At 42.8% G+C, this 16,097-nt stretch overlaps 1 protein-coding gene across 7 annotated transcripts in view; it reads left to right on the forward strand.

The window, feature by feature from the left end:
• The window catches only part of obscnb (obscurin, cytoskeletal calmodulin and titin-interacting RhoGEF b), a 93,463-nt gene that overhangs the window by 44,805 nt on the left and 32,561 nt on the right, over nucleotides 1–16,097 (forward strand). For 4 of the 7 annotated variants that reach the window (XM_071375929.1, XM_071375930.1, XM_071375931.1 and 1 more), the window contains exons 40-47: nucleotides 402–668; nucleotides 8,038–8,304; nucleotides 8,514–8,780; nucleotides 8,923–9,189; nucleotides 9,756–10,025; nucleotides 14,232–14,495; nucleotides 14,947–15,225; nucleotides 15,734–15,991. In XM_071375929.1, the coding sequence (XP_071232030.1) occupies nucleotides 402–668; nucleotides 8,038–8,304; nucleotides 8,514–8,780; nucleotides 8,923–9,189; nucleotides 9,756–10,025; nucleotides 14,232–14,495; nucleotides 14,947–15,225; nucleotides 15,734–15,991 (2,139 nt within the window). The remainder of the gene's footprint in view (nucleotides 1–401; nucleotides 669–8,037; nucleotides 8,305–8,513; nucleotides 8,781–8,922; nucleotides 9,190–9,755; nucleotides 10,026–14,231; nucleotides 14,496–14,946; nucleotides 15,226–15,733; nucleotides 15,992–16,097) is intronic. The other 3 variants (XM_071375932.1, XM_071375933.1, XM_071375934.1) reach the window with 3 other exon arrangements.

The following is a 16,097-nucleotide window of genomic DNA, read 5'->3' on the forward strand; positions in this document are numbered from 1 at the left end:
TGCTTTCATCTCCGCGACGCCCTGTTACTGGTATGTAATGTCTCAAATGGAAGTTCAGTGTTTTGTCAAGTAGAATGTTTTTTTGTTTTTTACGTATGGGTGTCCAGCAATTGTTGATTAGGATGTTCATTTATTGGTTGACTTTGGCATGTTTTAGGAAATGTTATGTGTATCTTTGTGTCTGTGGGTAGTCTGTTTCAGTGTTGTCTGTGAGTTTTTGTCTGTATTGGTTTGAGTCATGGTGTTACAGATTGGTTGTCTCTATAATTTGTTTGTATTTGTATTGCTTTGTTCCTTGCTCCTTTGTGGGTGTTCCATTGACTATGCTACAGTGATTTTAGTTGTTCGTTTTTTAAAATAGTTTAATTCAAAACTAACCACCTAATGGTTCGGTTCCACAGCCCAACTTGTGACCTTCAAACACAAACTGGAGAGCCAGGAGGCTGAGGAGGGGGGCAATGTTACCCTGCACTGTGAGCTCTCTAAACCTGGAGTCCCTGTGGAATGGAGGAAGGGAACACAGGTGCTGAAGTCTGGAGAAAAGTACCAGCTGAAGCAGAAAGAATCTGTGAGTGAACTCCTGATCAGCAAAGTGGTACCAGAGGACAGTGGAGACTACAGCTGTGTGTGTGGAGACCAGAAGACTACAGCCAGTCTCAAGATAAAGGGTAAGAGAAAATTGATACATTCAGAAGTGCCTTTGTCACTTAATACATTTTAATTGAATATCACAAAAATTTTCTTACAACAAAGGTGTAACCTTTGTTTTACATTTACATTTAAGTCATTTAGCAGACGCTCTTTTCCAGAGCGACTTACAAGTTGTACTGTATTGAATGTTGTCTTCAAATTCATTATTTGTTTCTGTTTGTTTCTGTCATTTTATATGTGTTCTGAAATGGAGGAATGGTGAAGGCAAATAACCTTTTACTAAAATAAGGACAAATATTCAGGAAAATGCTACTTATCACCTTGGTGCATTTGAACGACAGTTGTGTTGGGCTTCATATTTGAACTCCGATGACATTATTTGCCGTTCATTTAATGAACAAGGGACTTTGATGAGTCCAAACACTGTTATCTCTATGTATTCTTCCTCAAAGTCAAATCATATGGGATGATATATAGGTCAACTTGAATCGCATCATATTGCGAAAAGCTTCGTAGCCCTAAAGGGTGAATGTTACACCAGCTGTGTTCTTAGTAGACTTGCAGTTATATTGTTTGCCTTGCCATTCAAAGTTGGATGTTTTATCATAGCTGTGATGCCCCCAGTTTCCCCCAAACAAGAGCCTCCAAAGCAGGATACCAAACTGGAAGAAGGTAGGGAGGGAAGTGGACATGGAGAACCGTTTGGTTGTCTGCTTTCACTTACCATTTGTGCAGTTTGTCTTGCTGCTTGGTCCTGATGATGATGTTGATAGTCTTTGACGTTCTTTTACAGTGAGTGCATATGTCACTATGCTACAAGTTTGTTGTGGTTTGTTTGTTGAGCTAAAAAAAGGAAACAAGATGGGCATCTTTTTAAAATTTGGATCAGTGTTGTAAGCTGCTCTCTGTATTCTGTTTGCAGTCAATCCACATGTTCTTGAGTCTTTGCTCCGTTACTTCCGCTGTTCACGGTTTTAAAGAAATCTCTTTATTTAAGACTTGTGTGGTACGTCCTTTGTTGCCAGTTGGTTCGGTATATCCCTCTGTTGGCTGTTTTTCTGTTACGGTCGATCTTGTCATCAAAGGTTTGGTTATGAGGTTTTCTATTCGAAGTTCAACGTTTTAATCGCAGCTCTGAAGCCTTCAGCTCTTCCAGTAACTCCCAAACAGGAGGAGCCACAGAAGGAAGAAGGTAGGGAAGGACAAGGAGATCACGTTTGGTGTACTGCTTGGCCCTCTGTCTTCATGGTATGTCTGTAAGTGTTTTGTTGCTGTTAGTTTGTGCCGCTGTTGAATATTTTACTGTATGAGGGAAGAGTTTTACTTTATTTGTTGTACATACTCTGGATGACTTGTCGAATGGCCTGAGGCGTTCTCTCTGTAGAGCTTTTCATCTGTAAGTTAATGACAGGCTATGTGTCAGGTGTCAAGTTGTGTGGGCATTATTATGTTCTTTATGGTTGCTCATGTATGCTCCATCCATGTTGTCTGATGGTTTTCAGTTACTTTATTTGTTGCGTATATTCTGGATACTGACTAGTATGAATCATCTGAGTTACAGGTGTAATTTCATATTTCTAGTGTCTGGAGACAGGTATCTGTGGTATCTCTCAGATACCTCATCTCTACAGATTGTGCTCCATCTCCTCTGTCAATCAAGGGCGTAGGGCGGTACTATTATAGTAATTTGCTTCTGATTAGCCAGCTGTAGTTTATTTTATCTGTCAAGAATAAACCCTTAACCAGGTTATAACTGAGTCTTAGAAACAGATATATACTACAGATAGTGTGTATTGCTGGGGTCCATCTTTCTATGTTTTAGGTGTGTATGTTAACCTTGTCTGTTCACAATGTCACTTTAGCTTAGTGGCCTGTCCTTGTTTTGCAGTCTCTGCTTCCCTTTGTGGGCTTGCCTTTTGTGAGCATACTCAGCTTAGAGTTGGATCTAAAGTGAAATGTTTCAACCCCCAGCTCCTCCAGTCACTTCCAAATAACAGGAAACCAAAGAGCCCCAGAAGGCAACCGTAGAAAAGAAGACAGCAGTAGAATCCCATGGTAGGACAAGATGAGATATGCTCTCTGTTGAGATCATTCTGGAGTTTAGCTATAGAATATTGAGTTATTTGTCGTAGCTTTGAAGCCTGCTGTTCCTGCTGCCCCCAAACCAGAACCCCAGAAGGAAAAGTTGAAAAGACAAATATTTCTGGTTACTTGTTGAAGAATGTTTGTTTATTTTATTTTATTTTTATTTCACCTTTATTTAACCAGGTAGGCTAGTTGAGAACAAGTGATCATTTGCAACTGCGGCCTGGCCAAGATAAAGCAAAGCAGTTCAACACATACAACAACACAGAGTTTCACATGGAATAAACAAACATACAATCAATAATACAGTAGAAAAATATATATGCTTTCATGTGCAAATAAGGTAGGATAAGAGAGGTAAGGCAATAAATAGCCCATGGTGACAAAGTAATTACAATATAGCAATTAAACACTGGAATGGTAGATGTGCAGAAGATGAATGTGCAAGTAGAGATACTGGGGTGCAAAGGAGCAAGATAAATAAATAAATACAGTATGGGGATGAGGTAGATTGGATGGGCTATTTACAGATGAGCTATGTACAGGTTCAGTGATCTGTGAGCTGCTCTGACAGCTGGTGCTTAAAGCTAGTGAGGGAGGTAAGAGTCTCCAGCTTCAGAGATTTTTGCAGTTCGTTCCAGTCATTGGCAGCAGAGAACTGGAAGGAGAGGCGTCCAGTGAGATATACCTGCTGGAGCGCGTGCTACGGGTGGGTACTGCTATGGTGACCAGTGAGCTGAGATAAGTTTGAGCTTTACCTAGCAAAGACTTGTAGATGACCTGGAGCCAGTGGGTTTGGCGACGAGTATGGAGCGAGAGCCAGCCAACGAGAGCATACAGGTCGCAGTGGTGGGTAGTATATGGGGCTTTGGTGACAAAACGGATGGCACTGTGATAGACTACATCCAATTTGCTGAGTAGAGTGTTGGAGGCTATTTTGTAAATAGTTATTATGGTGTTTTGTAATAGTCTCTAAGCCTGTGGCCCTATTGCTCCTGCCACGCCCAAAACGGAGCCTCAGAAGGAGAGAAGAGGACCATGGTAGAGAAGAAGACCATGGGAGAAGCCTCTGGTAGAAAAAGATGAGCTACACTATTTATGCAAATGTATGTGGACACCCCTTCAAATTAGTGGATTTGGCTATTTCAGCCACACCCGTTTCTGACAGGTGTATAAAATCGAGCACACAGCCATGCAATCTCCATAGACAAACCTTAGCAGTAGAATGACCTTAGGATGCCACCTTTCCAACAAGTCAGTTTGTCAAATTTCTGCCCTGATAGAGCTGCCGGGGTCAACTGTAAGGGCTGTTATTGTGAAGTGGAAACATCTAGGAGCAACAACAACTCAGCTGCGAAGTGGTACAGTGGGCCACACAAGTTCACAGAACGGGACCACCGAGTGCTGAACAACACTCACTTCCGAGTTCCAAACTGCCTTTGGAAGCAATGTCAGCACCAGAACTGACATTGAAATGAGAATGAGAATGAGATTAAATGAGTTTCCATGGCCGAGCAGGGCTCTTTTTCATGGTTCGGGCTAGGCCCCTTAGTTCCATTGAAGGGAAATCTTAACACTACAACATATAATGACATTGTAGACGATTCTGTGCTTCCAACTTTGTGCCAACAGTTTGGGGAAGGCCATTTCCTGTTTCAACATGACAATACCCCCATGCACAGAGCGAGGTACATACAGAAATGGTTTGTCGAGATCGGTATGGAAGAACTTGACTGGCCTCATAGAGCCCTGACATCAACTCCATCGAACACCTTTGGGATGAATTAGAATGTCGACTGCGAGCCAGGCCTAATCGCTCAACATCGGTGCCCGACCTCAGTATCGCTCTTGTGGCTGAACGGAAGCAAGTCCCCGCAGCAATGTTCCAACATCTGGTGGAAACTCATCCTAGAAGAGTGGAGGCTGTTATAGCAGCAGAGGGCGAACCAACTCCATATTATTGCCCATGATTTTGGAATGAGATGTTCGTCGAGCAGGTTTCCACATATTTTTTATCATGTAGTGTATCTCTTGTCCGTTGAGCTCATACCTTTTTTCTAGTGGGTCTGTTGAGCTCATACCTTTTTTCTAGTGGGTCTGTTGAGCTCATACCTTTTTTTCTAGTGGGTATGTTGAGCTCATACTTTTTTTCTCGCGGGTAAATGTTGTAGTCACATGAACTGCTACCTCTTTTGTCAATCTGTTCAAGTGAACATTTGTGGCTTTAGCATTGTGTGGCTCATTTTTTCCTGGTCTTTTGGTGTAGTCTCTTAGCCTGCTGCTCCTACCACTTCTAAACCGGAATCCCAGAAGGAGGAGACGGTACAAAAAAGACAGATCTATTGCCTGTTGAGCTCATAATCTACCTGTGAATTGTGTTGCATTCACATAGGATCTGGTGCTCTTAGGCCAATCTTTTCAGGCAAACTTAATAAGCTGTTTTATCATTGCGGCTCATTTTCTAGGTCTCTGCTTCATTTTGTGGTCTTGTCCAGGTGTTGAAGTTAAGTTAAGGCTACCCCCCGAATTCGCTACATTGGTGTCCGAAGTGGGATGGCACCCCTGAGGCCATTGGAGAGGTGTGTACACGTGAGGGACTTGGTATAGAGAAGCGTGAGGACACACTCTCCCAAGGAACGGGGTAATGTAGCGACCTCAAAGGATATATATATATATTTAGTTTTAATGTATGTCTCCGAGCGATGTTCTATCGATTCCCAGGGTAATTTCATGTTTTCATGTGTATCTGAGCTATTGCCGTTCAAGCAGGTAGAAATTCGACCAGTATGACGTAGCATTACAATAAAGCTGCTTTCACCACACTGGAAGTTAATAGAAATACGACTTTGAGATCGCAAAAACGTCTATCATACATCTTAGATTTCAATACTGGCCAATGTCATAATGTGGGAGGTTGTCTTTTCTCGAATGAGCCATTGATCATATTTCTCTGATATTCCTACCTCGATAAATGTGTAATTTAACAGATGGTCCACCACATTTCTCCTACAGTATTTGTCTGCCTCTTCAGTCCAGAGTGCATTTCATGGTGTCGTTGCACGGCCGTTGTGAATGTCAGGATCCACTCTGTGCGACATGTCAACCTGCTGGTTGAACATGGTGAGATTGTAGACTCCTAAATTGATAGTGCAGTTTTAGGCGATTTTACAACTAGCTACTTCACATGCTGATATTTACTTTGGTATTATTGTGTGTAGCTACATTTGCTAGCTAGCCAGACAGCTCATAAAGAGAGCATTGCATTGTGGGTTGTATAGTCGACTTGAGCTGCAACAGATTTCCACAATGATTTTCACATGTTGCTATTATAACGACAAAATAAAACAATGGTTCACAAAAAAAATATCTCACATATTACTGTTATTTAACATTGTAAAATGTAGAAATTAGTGGTTTTGGGTGGATTTTTCCTTTAACCCAACACCTAGCGACAACCTCAAGGAGTTTGACCTCTTGGCGTAACGGTTAAGGTATAGGTTTGACGGTCGCTGGACCTGAGTTCGAGTCGAGGCTACCCCCAAATTCACTACAGTATATAGGGGAATGTGGGGTAAGTTGAGCCAAAGGGTTAAGTTAAGCCACCCTTTTTTTCATGATGCTTGAATCTAAACCAAAGAAAAATCATTTTAAGATTGTTCTATATATCAGTTGGGGTCTCTATGAGGTCTTAAACCTAACATGGAAGTGGATCCTTGTAGCTGTGTGGGCTAATATAGTCAAAATGTTTGCCTTAGGTTAAGTTGAGCCATTGGTTGAGCCAATGGCAAGTTGAGCAAATTGATGTCTTTTCTTCCCAGGATCAAGGCATTATCGCTGGGATATGAGTTAACAACAGGGCTTGGCCTAAAACTGCAAGTGTTTTTAAAAAATGACAAAGTGTTTGTTAGGTGTTAAGCCTGTGTTAAAACATGCTTAGTGTTCTTCTGCTCGTTGCCAGCGTTCTTCTGCTGTAGCCTATAGTTTGTATTTGTCAACAAGTGCATTGTTCATTGTTCATAATGAGCGGGCAGAATTTGTTGAATTTGGGCTGTGTGTTCGCTCATGTGCATTTTTAAATGCAAAAGTTATTAAACTCCTACTGTATCTGTAATAGTTTCTATTCATTCCATCCTTCAGTCGACAAAGTACACTCTTTATTGAAAAGATATTCTGTTGATTTTGGCACATTGCTACAAGTATGGTTTTGACTGGATAACTTGCGATGCTTCTAAATGATAGTCGATAGAAAGGAGTCTACACTGACGGTTGTCATGTGAATAGGTAAGATGTGTAGATCTGTGGACATTGGGCTTTGTTCGATTCCGTCTGGTTCGCTTCAGGTGCGCAATTTTAAAGTTATGTTATAATGAATAGATATTCATTGTCATGTTTGTAGTTGTGGAGACACCAGTTGCTCCTGGCACCAGTTGCTCCTCCCAAAAACCAGAGACTGAAAAGGAAACGGTGGTAAAAGCCTGTGGTAGGAAAGGACACGCTTTCTGTTTCAGTAGCTTGCAGTTGTGGTGTATTACATTTTTATTTTCTTGCCCTTAAATGGGAAGCTACCGTAGGTCTTTATTTTGTTGTCTTTTCAAATAAAATGTTATTTGTCACATACTACGTAAACAACATGAGTAGACTAACTACCTTTTCCAACAACGCAGAGCTAAACAAAGATAAAAAAAAATAAAGACAGAATAAGTGTAAATAAATACACAGTGAATAACGGATAAGAATAACGAGTAAAAAATAAGATGGCGATATACAGGGAATACCAGTCCTGAGTTGAAGTGCAGGGCGACGAGGTAATTGAGGTAGCTATGTACATACTGTATACTGTAGGTAGGGGTAAAGTGGGGTAAATTACTAGGCAACAGGATAGATTTTGCTTTGTTGTCTATTGTTGACCTTGCAGGGGTGTACTTGTTGTGGATTCTTTGTAGTTTGATTCTAATGGAATTCTGCATACAAAATATCACATTTAGTCAGAGACCAGGATTCTTCATGCAGTGCTGTACACAAATCATCTTGGTTATGTGTAAACCCATAGTTCAAATCTCACTTTCAACGTGGTGGTGGTGGGTCACACACCAAATCCTTTTTACAGCTGCTGGTCTGGACGGATGGACACCGAGCAGAGGAGAGTGCATATATAAATGGTCCCTGAAAGTGTTTACCATACATAGAGACATCGTTCCATTGAGAACATCTTCACCATATGGTTTAGCAATATCTCTTTTTGAGGCATTGTAACAGTGAATGCAGTCTGCAGATACTTTTTTTAACCCTTTAATTTCTCAGCTCTTCCAGTCATATTCAAACAAGATCTGCAGAGTCAGGAGGTTGAAGAGGGGGGCAGTGTTACCCTGCACTGTGAGCTCTCTAAACCTGGGGTCCCTGTGGAATGGGGGAAGGGAACACAGGTCCTGCAGTCTGGAGAAAAGTACCAGATGAAGCAGAAAGATTGCAGTGTGCAACTCCAAGTCTGTGATTTGAAACCTAAAGACACGGGAAGCTACCACTGCAGGGCTGGAGACACAGAGAGCTCAGCATACCTGAAAGTCAATGGTAGGATGATGAAGACCTTTTCACTGCTGCCCCATTCTTCACTAGCACAACACTTAAACTGGAGCACCACATGTATTAACAATAAACAGTTAGTCAAAGTTAAAGTTATGGAACAAAACAGTTACCTTGGAATAATGCCTACCATTTTTTATTAAAGCTTTTTGGATCTGTAGACTTATAATTCATTTTTGGGGATTTTTATTTGTCAGCTCTCCCAGTCATTTTCACTAAAGAGCTGCAGAGCCAACAGGCTGAAGAGGGGGGCAGTGTTACCCTGCACTGTGAGCTTTCTAAACCTGGGCTCCCTGTGGAATGGAGGAAGGGGGAGGTGGGTCTTTGCCCTTGTGCCAAGTATGAAATCCTCCAGGAAGGGCACAGCGCTAGGCTAGTCATCCAAAACTTAGACCCAGAAGACTCAGGCAGCTACACCTGTGACAGTGGTGACCGGAAAACCACAGCACACCTTGCTGTGAAGGGTAGGCTGAGAAAAAAGTATTCTGTTTTAGCAGTTGTGCTGTTGTGAAACCAAATTCCGTGTATTAATTGTTAGGGGGCATAATTCTGCTCTCAAAACGTTTCACTATCTCACCTCTCCCAACCTCTACCGTTCTTACCTAGCCCTGCCCGTTTACTTCAAAACTCGACTACAGAATCTAGAGTGGGACGCAGGTGAGATCGCCATCCTCCGCTGTGAGATCACCAAGCCTGGGGCCAGCGTTGTCTGGAGCCGGGGCGACAGGGTCCTGGAATCTAACAACAAGTATCAGCTGAAACAGGAAGGAGCCATTGTGAAGCTTATCATCTATAGCCTACAAGGGGCTGACTCTGGGGAGTATATCTGTGACACAGGTTACCAGAAGACCTCCTCCATGCTCACTGTACAGGGTAGGGAACAAGATGAAAGTCTGCTATTGTCTTCTGCCATTCTTCTCAATCATTCTCTCTCTACGCACCTCTTGAATCATGGCACTTATCTTCTAATTCACTCTATCCCTACCAACCACTTTCCATCCTGAGAGATTCCCACAAGATTAATGTCACGCTAGGCTTTAGAGGACCAAAGGCCTTAAAGGGCACGGAATTAAAGCTTGGTGATCTTCATACTTTTCTTCAGTCACTTAAAACTTCCTATGTCCTTCATACCCTTCACGCATCTTCCTCTACACTTCTACCGTCATAACCATTCCACTTGAGCACTCTGCTGTTAAGGGCAATGGTCTGTCTCACACTTCCATTTCATCTGTTTTCTGTGTTGACAGGAGCAACCTTGTGTCTTTTTCACAACCGTACTCTTAACAGTTGTCTCTGTACTGTAACTGTACTGAGTGTACATGGAAAGGTGCCCTATTTCTGTTGGCACCTAACCATTAACACCATATAGACATTAGCTGTCCTTTAGAGTAAGATTCACATCTAGCCAGTAACAACACATGACTGGCTTTATCAAACAGACGTGGAGGTGACCATAGTGAAGGTCTTGAACAGCTGTTCGGTGCACGAGGGGGAGGATGTCCACTTTGAGTGCCATCTGTCCCACGTTGATGCCAAGGAGGTCCAGTGGAAGCTTGCGGACGTCCCTCTGCAGAACAATGAAATGAACCTGATCCGTGCACAGGGCAAGGTGCACAGCCTCACCCTCAGGGGGGTCACCCAGGCCGACTCGGGCACAGTCACCTTCACCGTGGGTCACCATACCTCCACCGCAAGCCTGACCGTCCGAGGTAAGGAGCCAAAACCCGTTTTATACCCTGTCTGTTTAAGATAAGGGGTACATTAGGCCTATTTATATATATATATATATATACAGTGGGGAGAACAAGTATTTGATACACTGCCGATTTTGCAGGTTTTCCTACTTACAAAGCATGTAGAGGTCTGTAATTTTTATCATAGGTACACTTCAACTGTGAGAGACGGAATCTAAAACAAAAATCCAGAAAATCACATTGTATGATTTTTAAGTAATTCATTTGCATTTTATTGCATGACATAAGTATTTGATCACCTACCAACCAGTAAGAATTCCGGCTCTCACAGACCTGTTAGTTTTTCTTTAAGAAGCCCTCCTGTTCTCCACTCATTACCTGTATTAACTGCACCTGTTTGAACTCATTACCTGTATAAAAGACACCTGTCCACACACTCAATCAAACAGACTCCAACCTCTCCACAATGGCCAAGACCAGAGAGCTGTGTAAGGACATCAGGGATAAAATTGTAGACCTGCACAAGGCTGGGATGGGCTACAGGACAATAGGCAAGCAGCTTGGTGAGAAGGCAACAACTGTTGGCGCAATTATTAGAAAATAGAAGAAAATAGAAGAAGTTCAAGATGATGGTCAATCACCCTCGGTCTGGGGCTCCATGCAAGATCTCACCTCGTGGGGCATCAATGATCATGAGGAAGGTGAGGGATCAGCCCAGAACTACACGGCAGGACCTGGTCAATGACCTGAAGAGAGCTGGGACCACAGTCTCAAAGAAAACCATTAGTAACACACTACGCAGTCATGGATTAAAATCCTGCAGCGCACACAAGGTCCCCCTGCTCAAGCAGGCGCATGTCCAGGCCCGTCTGAAGTTTGCCAATGACCATCTGGATGATCCAGAGGAGGAATGGGAGAAGGTCATGTGGTTTGATGATTCAAAAATAGAGCTTTTTGGTCTAAACTCCACTCGCCGTGTTTGGAGGAAGAAGAAGGATGAGTACAACCCCAAGAACACCATCCCAACCGTGAAGCATGGAGGCGGAAACATCATTCTTTGGTGATGCTTTTCTGCAAAGGGGACAGGACGACTGCACCGTATTGAGGGGAGGATGGATGGGGCCATGTATTGCGAGATCTTAGCCAACAACCTCCTTCCCTCAGTAAGAGCATTGATGATGGGTCGTGGCTGGGTCTTCCAGCATGACAACGACCCGAAACACACAGCCAGGGCAACTAAGGAGTGGCTCCGTAAGAAGTATCTCAAGGTCCTGGAGTGGCCTAGCCAGTCTCCAGACCTGAACCCAATAGAAAATCTTTGGAGGGAGCTGAAAGTCCGTATTGCCCAGCGACAGCCCCGAAACCTGAAGGATTTGGAGAAGGTCTGTATGGAGGAGTGGGCCAAAATCCCTGTTGCAGTGTGTGCAAACCTGGTCAAGAACTACAGGAAACGTATGATCTCTGTAATTGCAAACAAAGGATTCTGTACCAAATATTAAGTTCTGCTTTTCTGATGTATCAAATACTTATGTCATGCAATAAAATGCTAATTAATTACTTAAAAATCATACAATGTGATTTTCGGGATTTTTGTTTTAGATTCCGTCTCTCACAGTTGAAGTGTACCTATGATAAAAATTACAGACCTCTACATGCTTTGTAAGTAAGAAAATCGGCAAAATCGGCAGTGTATCAAATACTTGTTCTCCCCACTGTATATACATACATACATACATACATACATACAATTGAAGTCGGAAGTTTACATACACTTAGGTTGGAGTCATTAAAACTTGTTTTTCAACCACTCCACAAACTTCTTGTTATCAAACTATAGTTTTGGCAAGTCGGTTAGGACATCTACTTTATGCATGACACAAGTAATTTTTCCAACAATTCGAGTGGATCAAAAGTTTACATACACTAAGATGACTGTGCCTTTAAACAGCTTGGAAAATTCCAGACAATTATGTCATAGCTTTAGAAGCTTCTGATAGGCTAAGACCTCAGATTTTTTTTTATAGAACTCCACAAGTCTGGTTCATCCTTGGGAGCAATTTCCAAACGCCTGAAGGTACCACGTTCATATGTACAAGCAATAGTACGCAAGTATAAACACCATGGGACGTGTTCTGTCTCCTAGAGAAAAAAGTCCTTGGGTGCAAAAAGTGCAAATCAATTCCAGAACAACAGCAAAGGAGCTTGTGAAGATGCTGGAGGAAACAGGTACAAAAGTATCTATATCCACAGTAAAACAAGTCCTATATCAACATAACCTGAAAGGCCGCTCAGCAAGGAAGAAGCCAATGCTCCAAAACCGCCATAAAAAAGCCAGACTATGGTTTGCAACGGCACATGGGGACAAAGATTGTACTTTTTGTCCTCTGGTCTGATGAAACAAAAATAGAACTGTTTGGCCATAATGACCATCGTTATGTTTGGAGGAAAAATGGGGAGGCTTGCAAGCCGAAGAACACCATCCCAACCGTGAAACATGGGGGTGGCAGCATCATGTTGTGGGGGTGCTTTACTGCAAGAGGGACTGGTGTACTTCACAAAATAGATGGCATCATGAGGAGGGAAAATGATGTGGATATATTGAAGCAACATCTCAAGACATCAGTCAGGAAGTTAAAGCTTGGTCGCAAATGGGTCTTCCAAATGGATAATGACCCCAAGCATATTTCCAAAGTTGTGGTAAAATGGCTTAAGGTCAACAAAGTCAAGGTATTGGAGTGGCCATCACAAAGCCCTGACCTCAATCCTACAGAAAATGTGTGGGCAGAACTGAAAAAGCGCGTGCGATCAAGGAGGCCTACAAACCTGACTCAGTTACACCAGCTCTGTCAGGAGGAATGGGCCAAAATTCACCCAACATATTGTGGGAAGCTTGTGGAAGGCTACCCAAAACGTTTGACCCAAGTTAAACAATTTAAAAGCAATGCTACCAAATACGAATTGAGTGTATGTAAACTTCTGACCCACTGGGAATGTGACAAAATAAATAAAGGTTGAAATAAATCATTCTCTCTACTATTATTCTGACATTTCACATTCTTAAAATAAAGTGGTGATCCTAACTGACCTAAGACAGGGAATGTTTACTTGGATTAAATGTCAGGAATTGTGAAAAACGGAGTTTAAATGTATTTGGCTAAGCTGTATGTAAACTTCTGACTTCAACTGTATGTCATCTTATGTAAATGGTGACTGTATATAGTCTAAGGTAAGGGGTTATATACTATATATAGACTCATGTACAGTATGAGTCTGCTGATCAGTACAAACCCTTTTCCATTCTTTCCCAATACTTGGAGCCATTCTGAATTTATTGTATAACCTGACTTTACGAGGTAAGGGGTACAAGTCTGTTGATCACCTCTTATCCTCTCCCATTGTACCTGATACCTGGATCCCTTTTGTACATTCCAAACCCGTTTCATAGCCTGACCATCCAAGGTAAAGGGTACATATACTGTATAGTCTAAGGTAAGCAGTTATATAATATATGTATAATATGAGTCTCTTAATCACTCACCTTTACTAGACCTAACCATTTTACCTCAATTCCCGGAGTCCATTCCAAACTCATTTTACAGCCTGACTGTCCAAGGTAAGAGGTGCATATACCCATATAATGAAAGTAAAGGGCACTTATACTGTAAAGTCTGAGGTAAGGGGTTATATAATGTATGTCTCCTAATCACTCAACTTTACTAGGCCTAACCATTTTTTATTGAACCTTTATTTAACTAGGCAAGTCAGTTAAGAACAAATTCTTATTTACAATGACGGCCTAGGAACAGTGGGTTAACTGCCTTGTTCAGGGGCAGAACGACAGATTTTTACCTTGTCAGCTCGGGGATTTGATCTAGCAACCCATTCTGGATCTCTCAATTCATGGTCATCTTGTTGTGGACATCGATTGGTAAAGCGGTGCATGCCATTGGTAGGCCACTTGTTCATTTCACTCACATTACAGAATAGCAAGAAACAATAAATCTCCCTGTTTTTGTCCTTTGAGACCTATGCTATTTGAAACCTATAGTGGATAAACGTTTTTCTAGCAAATGCTTTTAAATGTTGTACTGAATGTTTCCTTTCAAGATATTGGATGTGCTTGAATGTCCGTCCCGTCCGTGTCCACTCCCTAAACAGTTTAACGTCTCCATCCATCCTAACCTTGTGGCGGTCTTTATCTATCTTGCTGTGTCCCGGCAGGGGCCCCTGTGGTGTTCAAGAAGGAGCTGGAGAGCCAGGAAGCAGTGGAGGGAGGCAGTGTTTCCCTGACCTGTGAGATCAGTGCTGATGGCAAGGTGACCTGGAGAAGGGGCTCTGTCCTCCTCACCCAGGGGGAGAAGTATTCCATGGAGCACACAGGTTCTACCTACATCCTGATGGTTCACAAGTTAAAGGTTGAAGATGCTGGAGAGTACACCTGCGATACCGGGGATAAGCAGAGCACAGCCACCCTGATAGTCAAAGGTAATGAAACGTACTGGTTTGCTGTCACTCTACATTATCCTCTGCTTTCATTCTGTGTGCCAACATACTAAGACTATGCATTTGTGTTGGTTTTGCTGTCATATTCAGACCTATACTGTGTATTTTGTCAGAGATAATTTTTTTGTACTTATGTCTACCTTCCTACACGTTAGCCATCACGTAGGAAGTGAAAATGTGTTTTTGTGTAATATTGTACTCTTTAATTGAGAAAGAATTCTAAACATTGAGTAGACATAAATAACCTCAGCAAACTCCATGAACTGGTGTCTCCTGGAGTGCAATTGTCCATCCTCTTTATATCTCACTTTTAAATCAGGATACCAATGGTGGTGCTCTAATGTGTTTCACCTTAATGAATCCCCTGGGAAACCCTGACCCTGGGAACCTTTAGATCTCTCACTCCCCCATCATCACATTCATTCACCTCCAGAGTCTGTACGCATCACTCGGGAGCTGCACGACATCACAGTGACCACCGGGCAGAATGCTGTCTTTGCGTGTGAGTTGTCCCAGGAGGGCGTGACCAACGGAGAGTGGTGGCTGGGCGATAACCTCCTCCAGAACAACGACCTGAACCAGATGACCTGCCAGGGCCGGGTACACCGGCTGACACTGCAGATGGTCACCCCCGATGAATCAGGGGACGTGGCGTTTGTGGTGGGCGAGGAGAAGACCGTCGCTTGCCTACTGGTGGAAGAGAAGCCCAAAGGTAATAGAGACGTTAACGGAGATGTTAAAGATGGCCTCCTAGTCCTCACCCATCTCCATCTCTCCATCTCTGTCTTCCATCAAACAGCTTTGTCTTGGCACGTTAGAACACCCTTTGTTCATCTGCTGTGCGGCATCATCCATTCCATCGTAGCCTTTCTTTAGACGTGTGTTGGTCATCCTCCTGGCTTTCCTTTTTATAGCATATCTGTCTTTAAAGATACTATAAAATGAAGTTGACAACAAGACGTTTGTCGCTGATATAAACATATCACCCTGCTGACTTCAGTATCAATTTGACTATCAATTAAGTGATGCATGCCTACTGGACATAGTCTTTGTGGTTATCATTGGCATGCTACTGTAAGATCATACAAGAGATTGTAGACCTGTGGAAGAAGAGACACATTAAATACTGCACATATAAAAACCATACAAGTTTGACATATGACACTTGACACTCAAAGTGCATTACACTGTACTTAGCTTGGGATTTCCCATATCTACAGCCGTAATCCTTGAGAAGCCTCACGATACAGTGGCCTTGGAGGGTGAGACAGTCACCCTGTCCTGCACTGTCTCCGACCCCACGGCAACCGTCACCTGGAGCAGGAATGATGTGGCTATCAAAGCAGGACTCAAGTACGACCTGCGGAAGAATGGAGCTCTCCTGCAGCTGCGCATCCACAACCTGGAGATGGAGGACTCTGGAACCTACTGCTGCGATACCGGGGATGCACAGTGCACCGTCACCTTGACTGTGGAAGGTAAAGAATGATGCCGGCACTATAAAAGTTTGGACCCTCTACACTGCATCTAATACCACAAAATAGTTACCAGCCCAATCCTCACAGTGAATGCTCTGGATCAAGA

This window comes from Salvelinus alpinus, chromosome 30 (assembly GCF_045679555.1).
Source record: "Salvelinus alpinus chromosome 30, SLU_Salpinus.1, whole genome shotgun sequence".
Classification (NCBI taxonomy): Eukaryota; Metazoa; Chordata; class Actinopteri; order Salmoniformes; family Salmonidae; genus Salvelinus; species Salvelinus alpinus.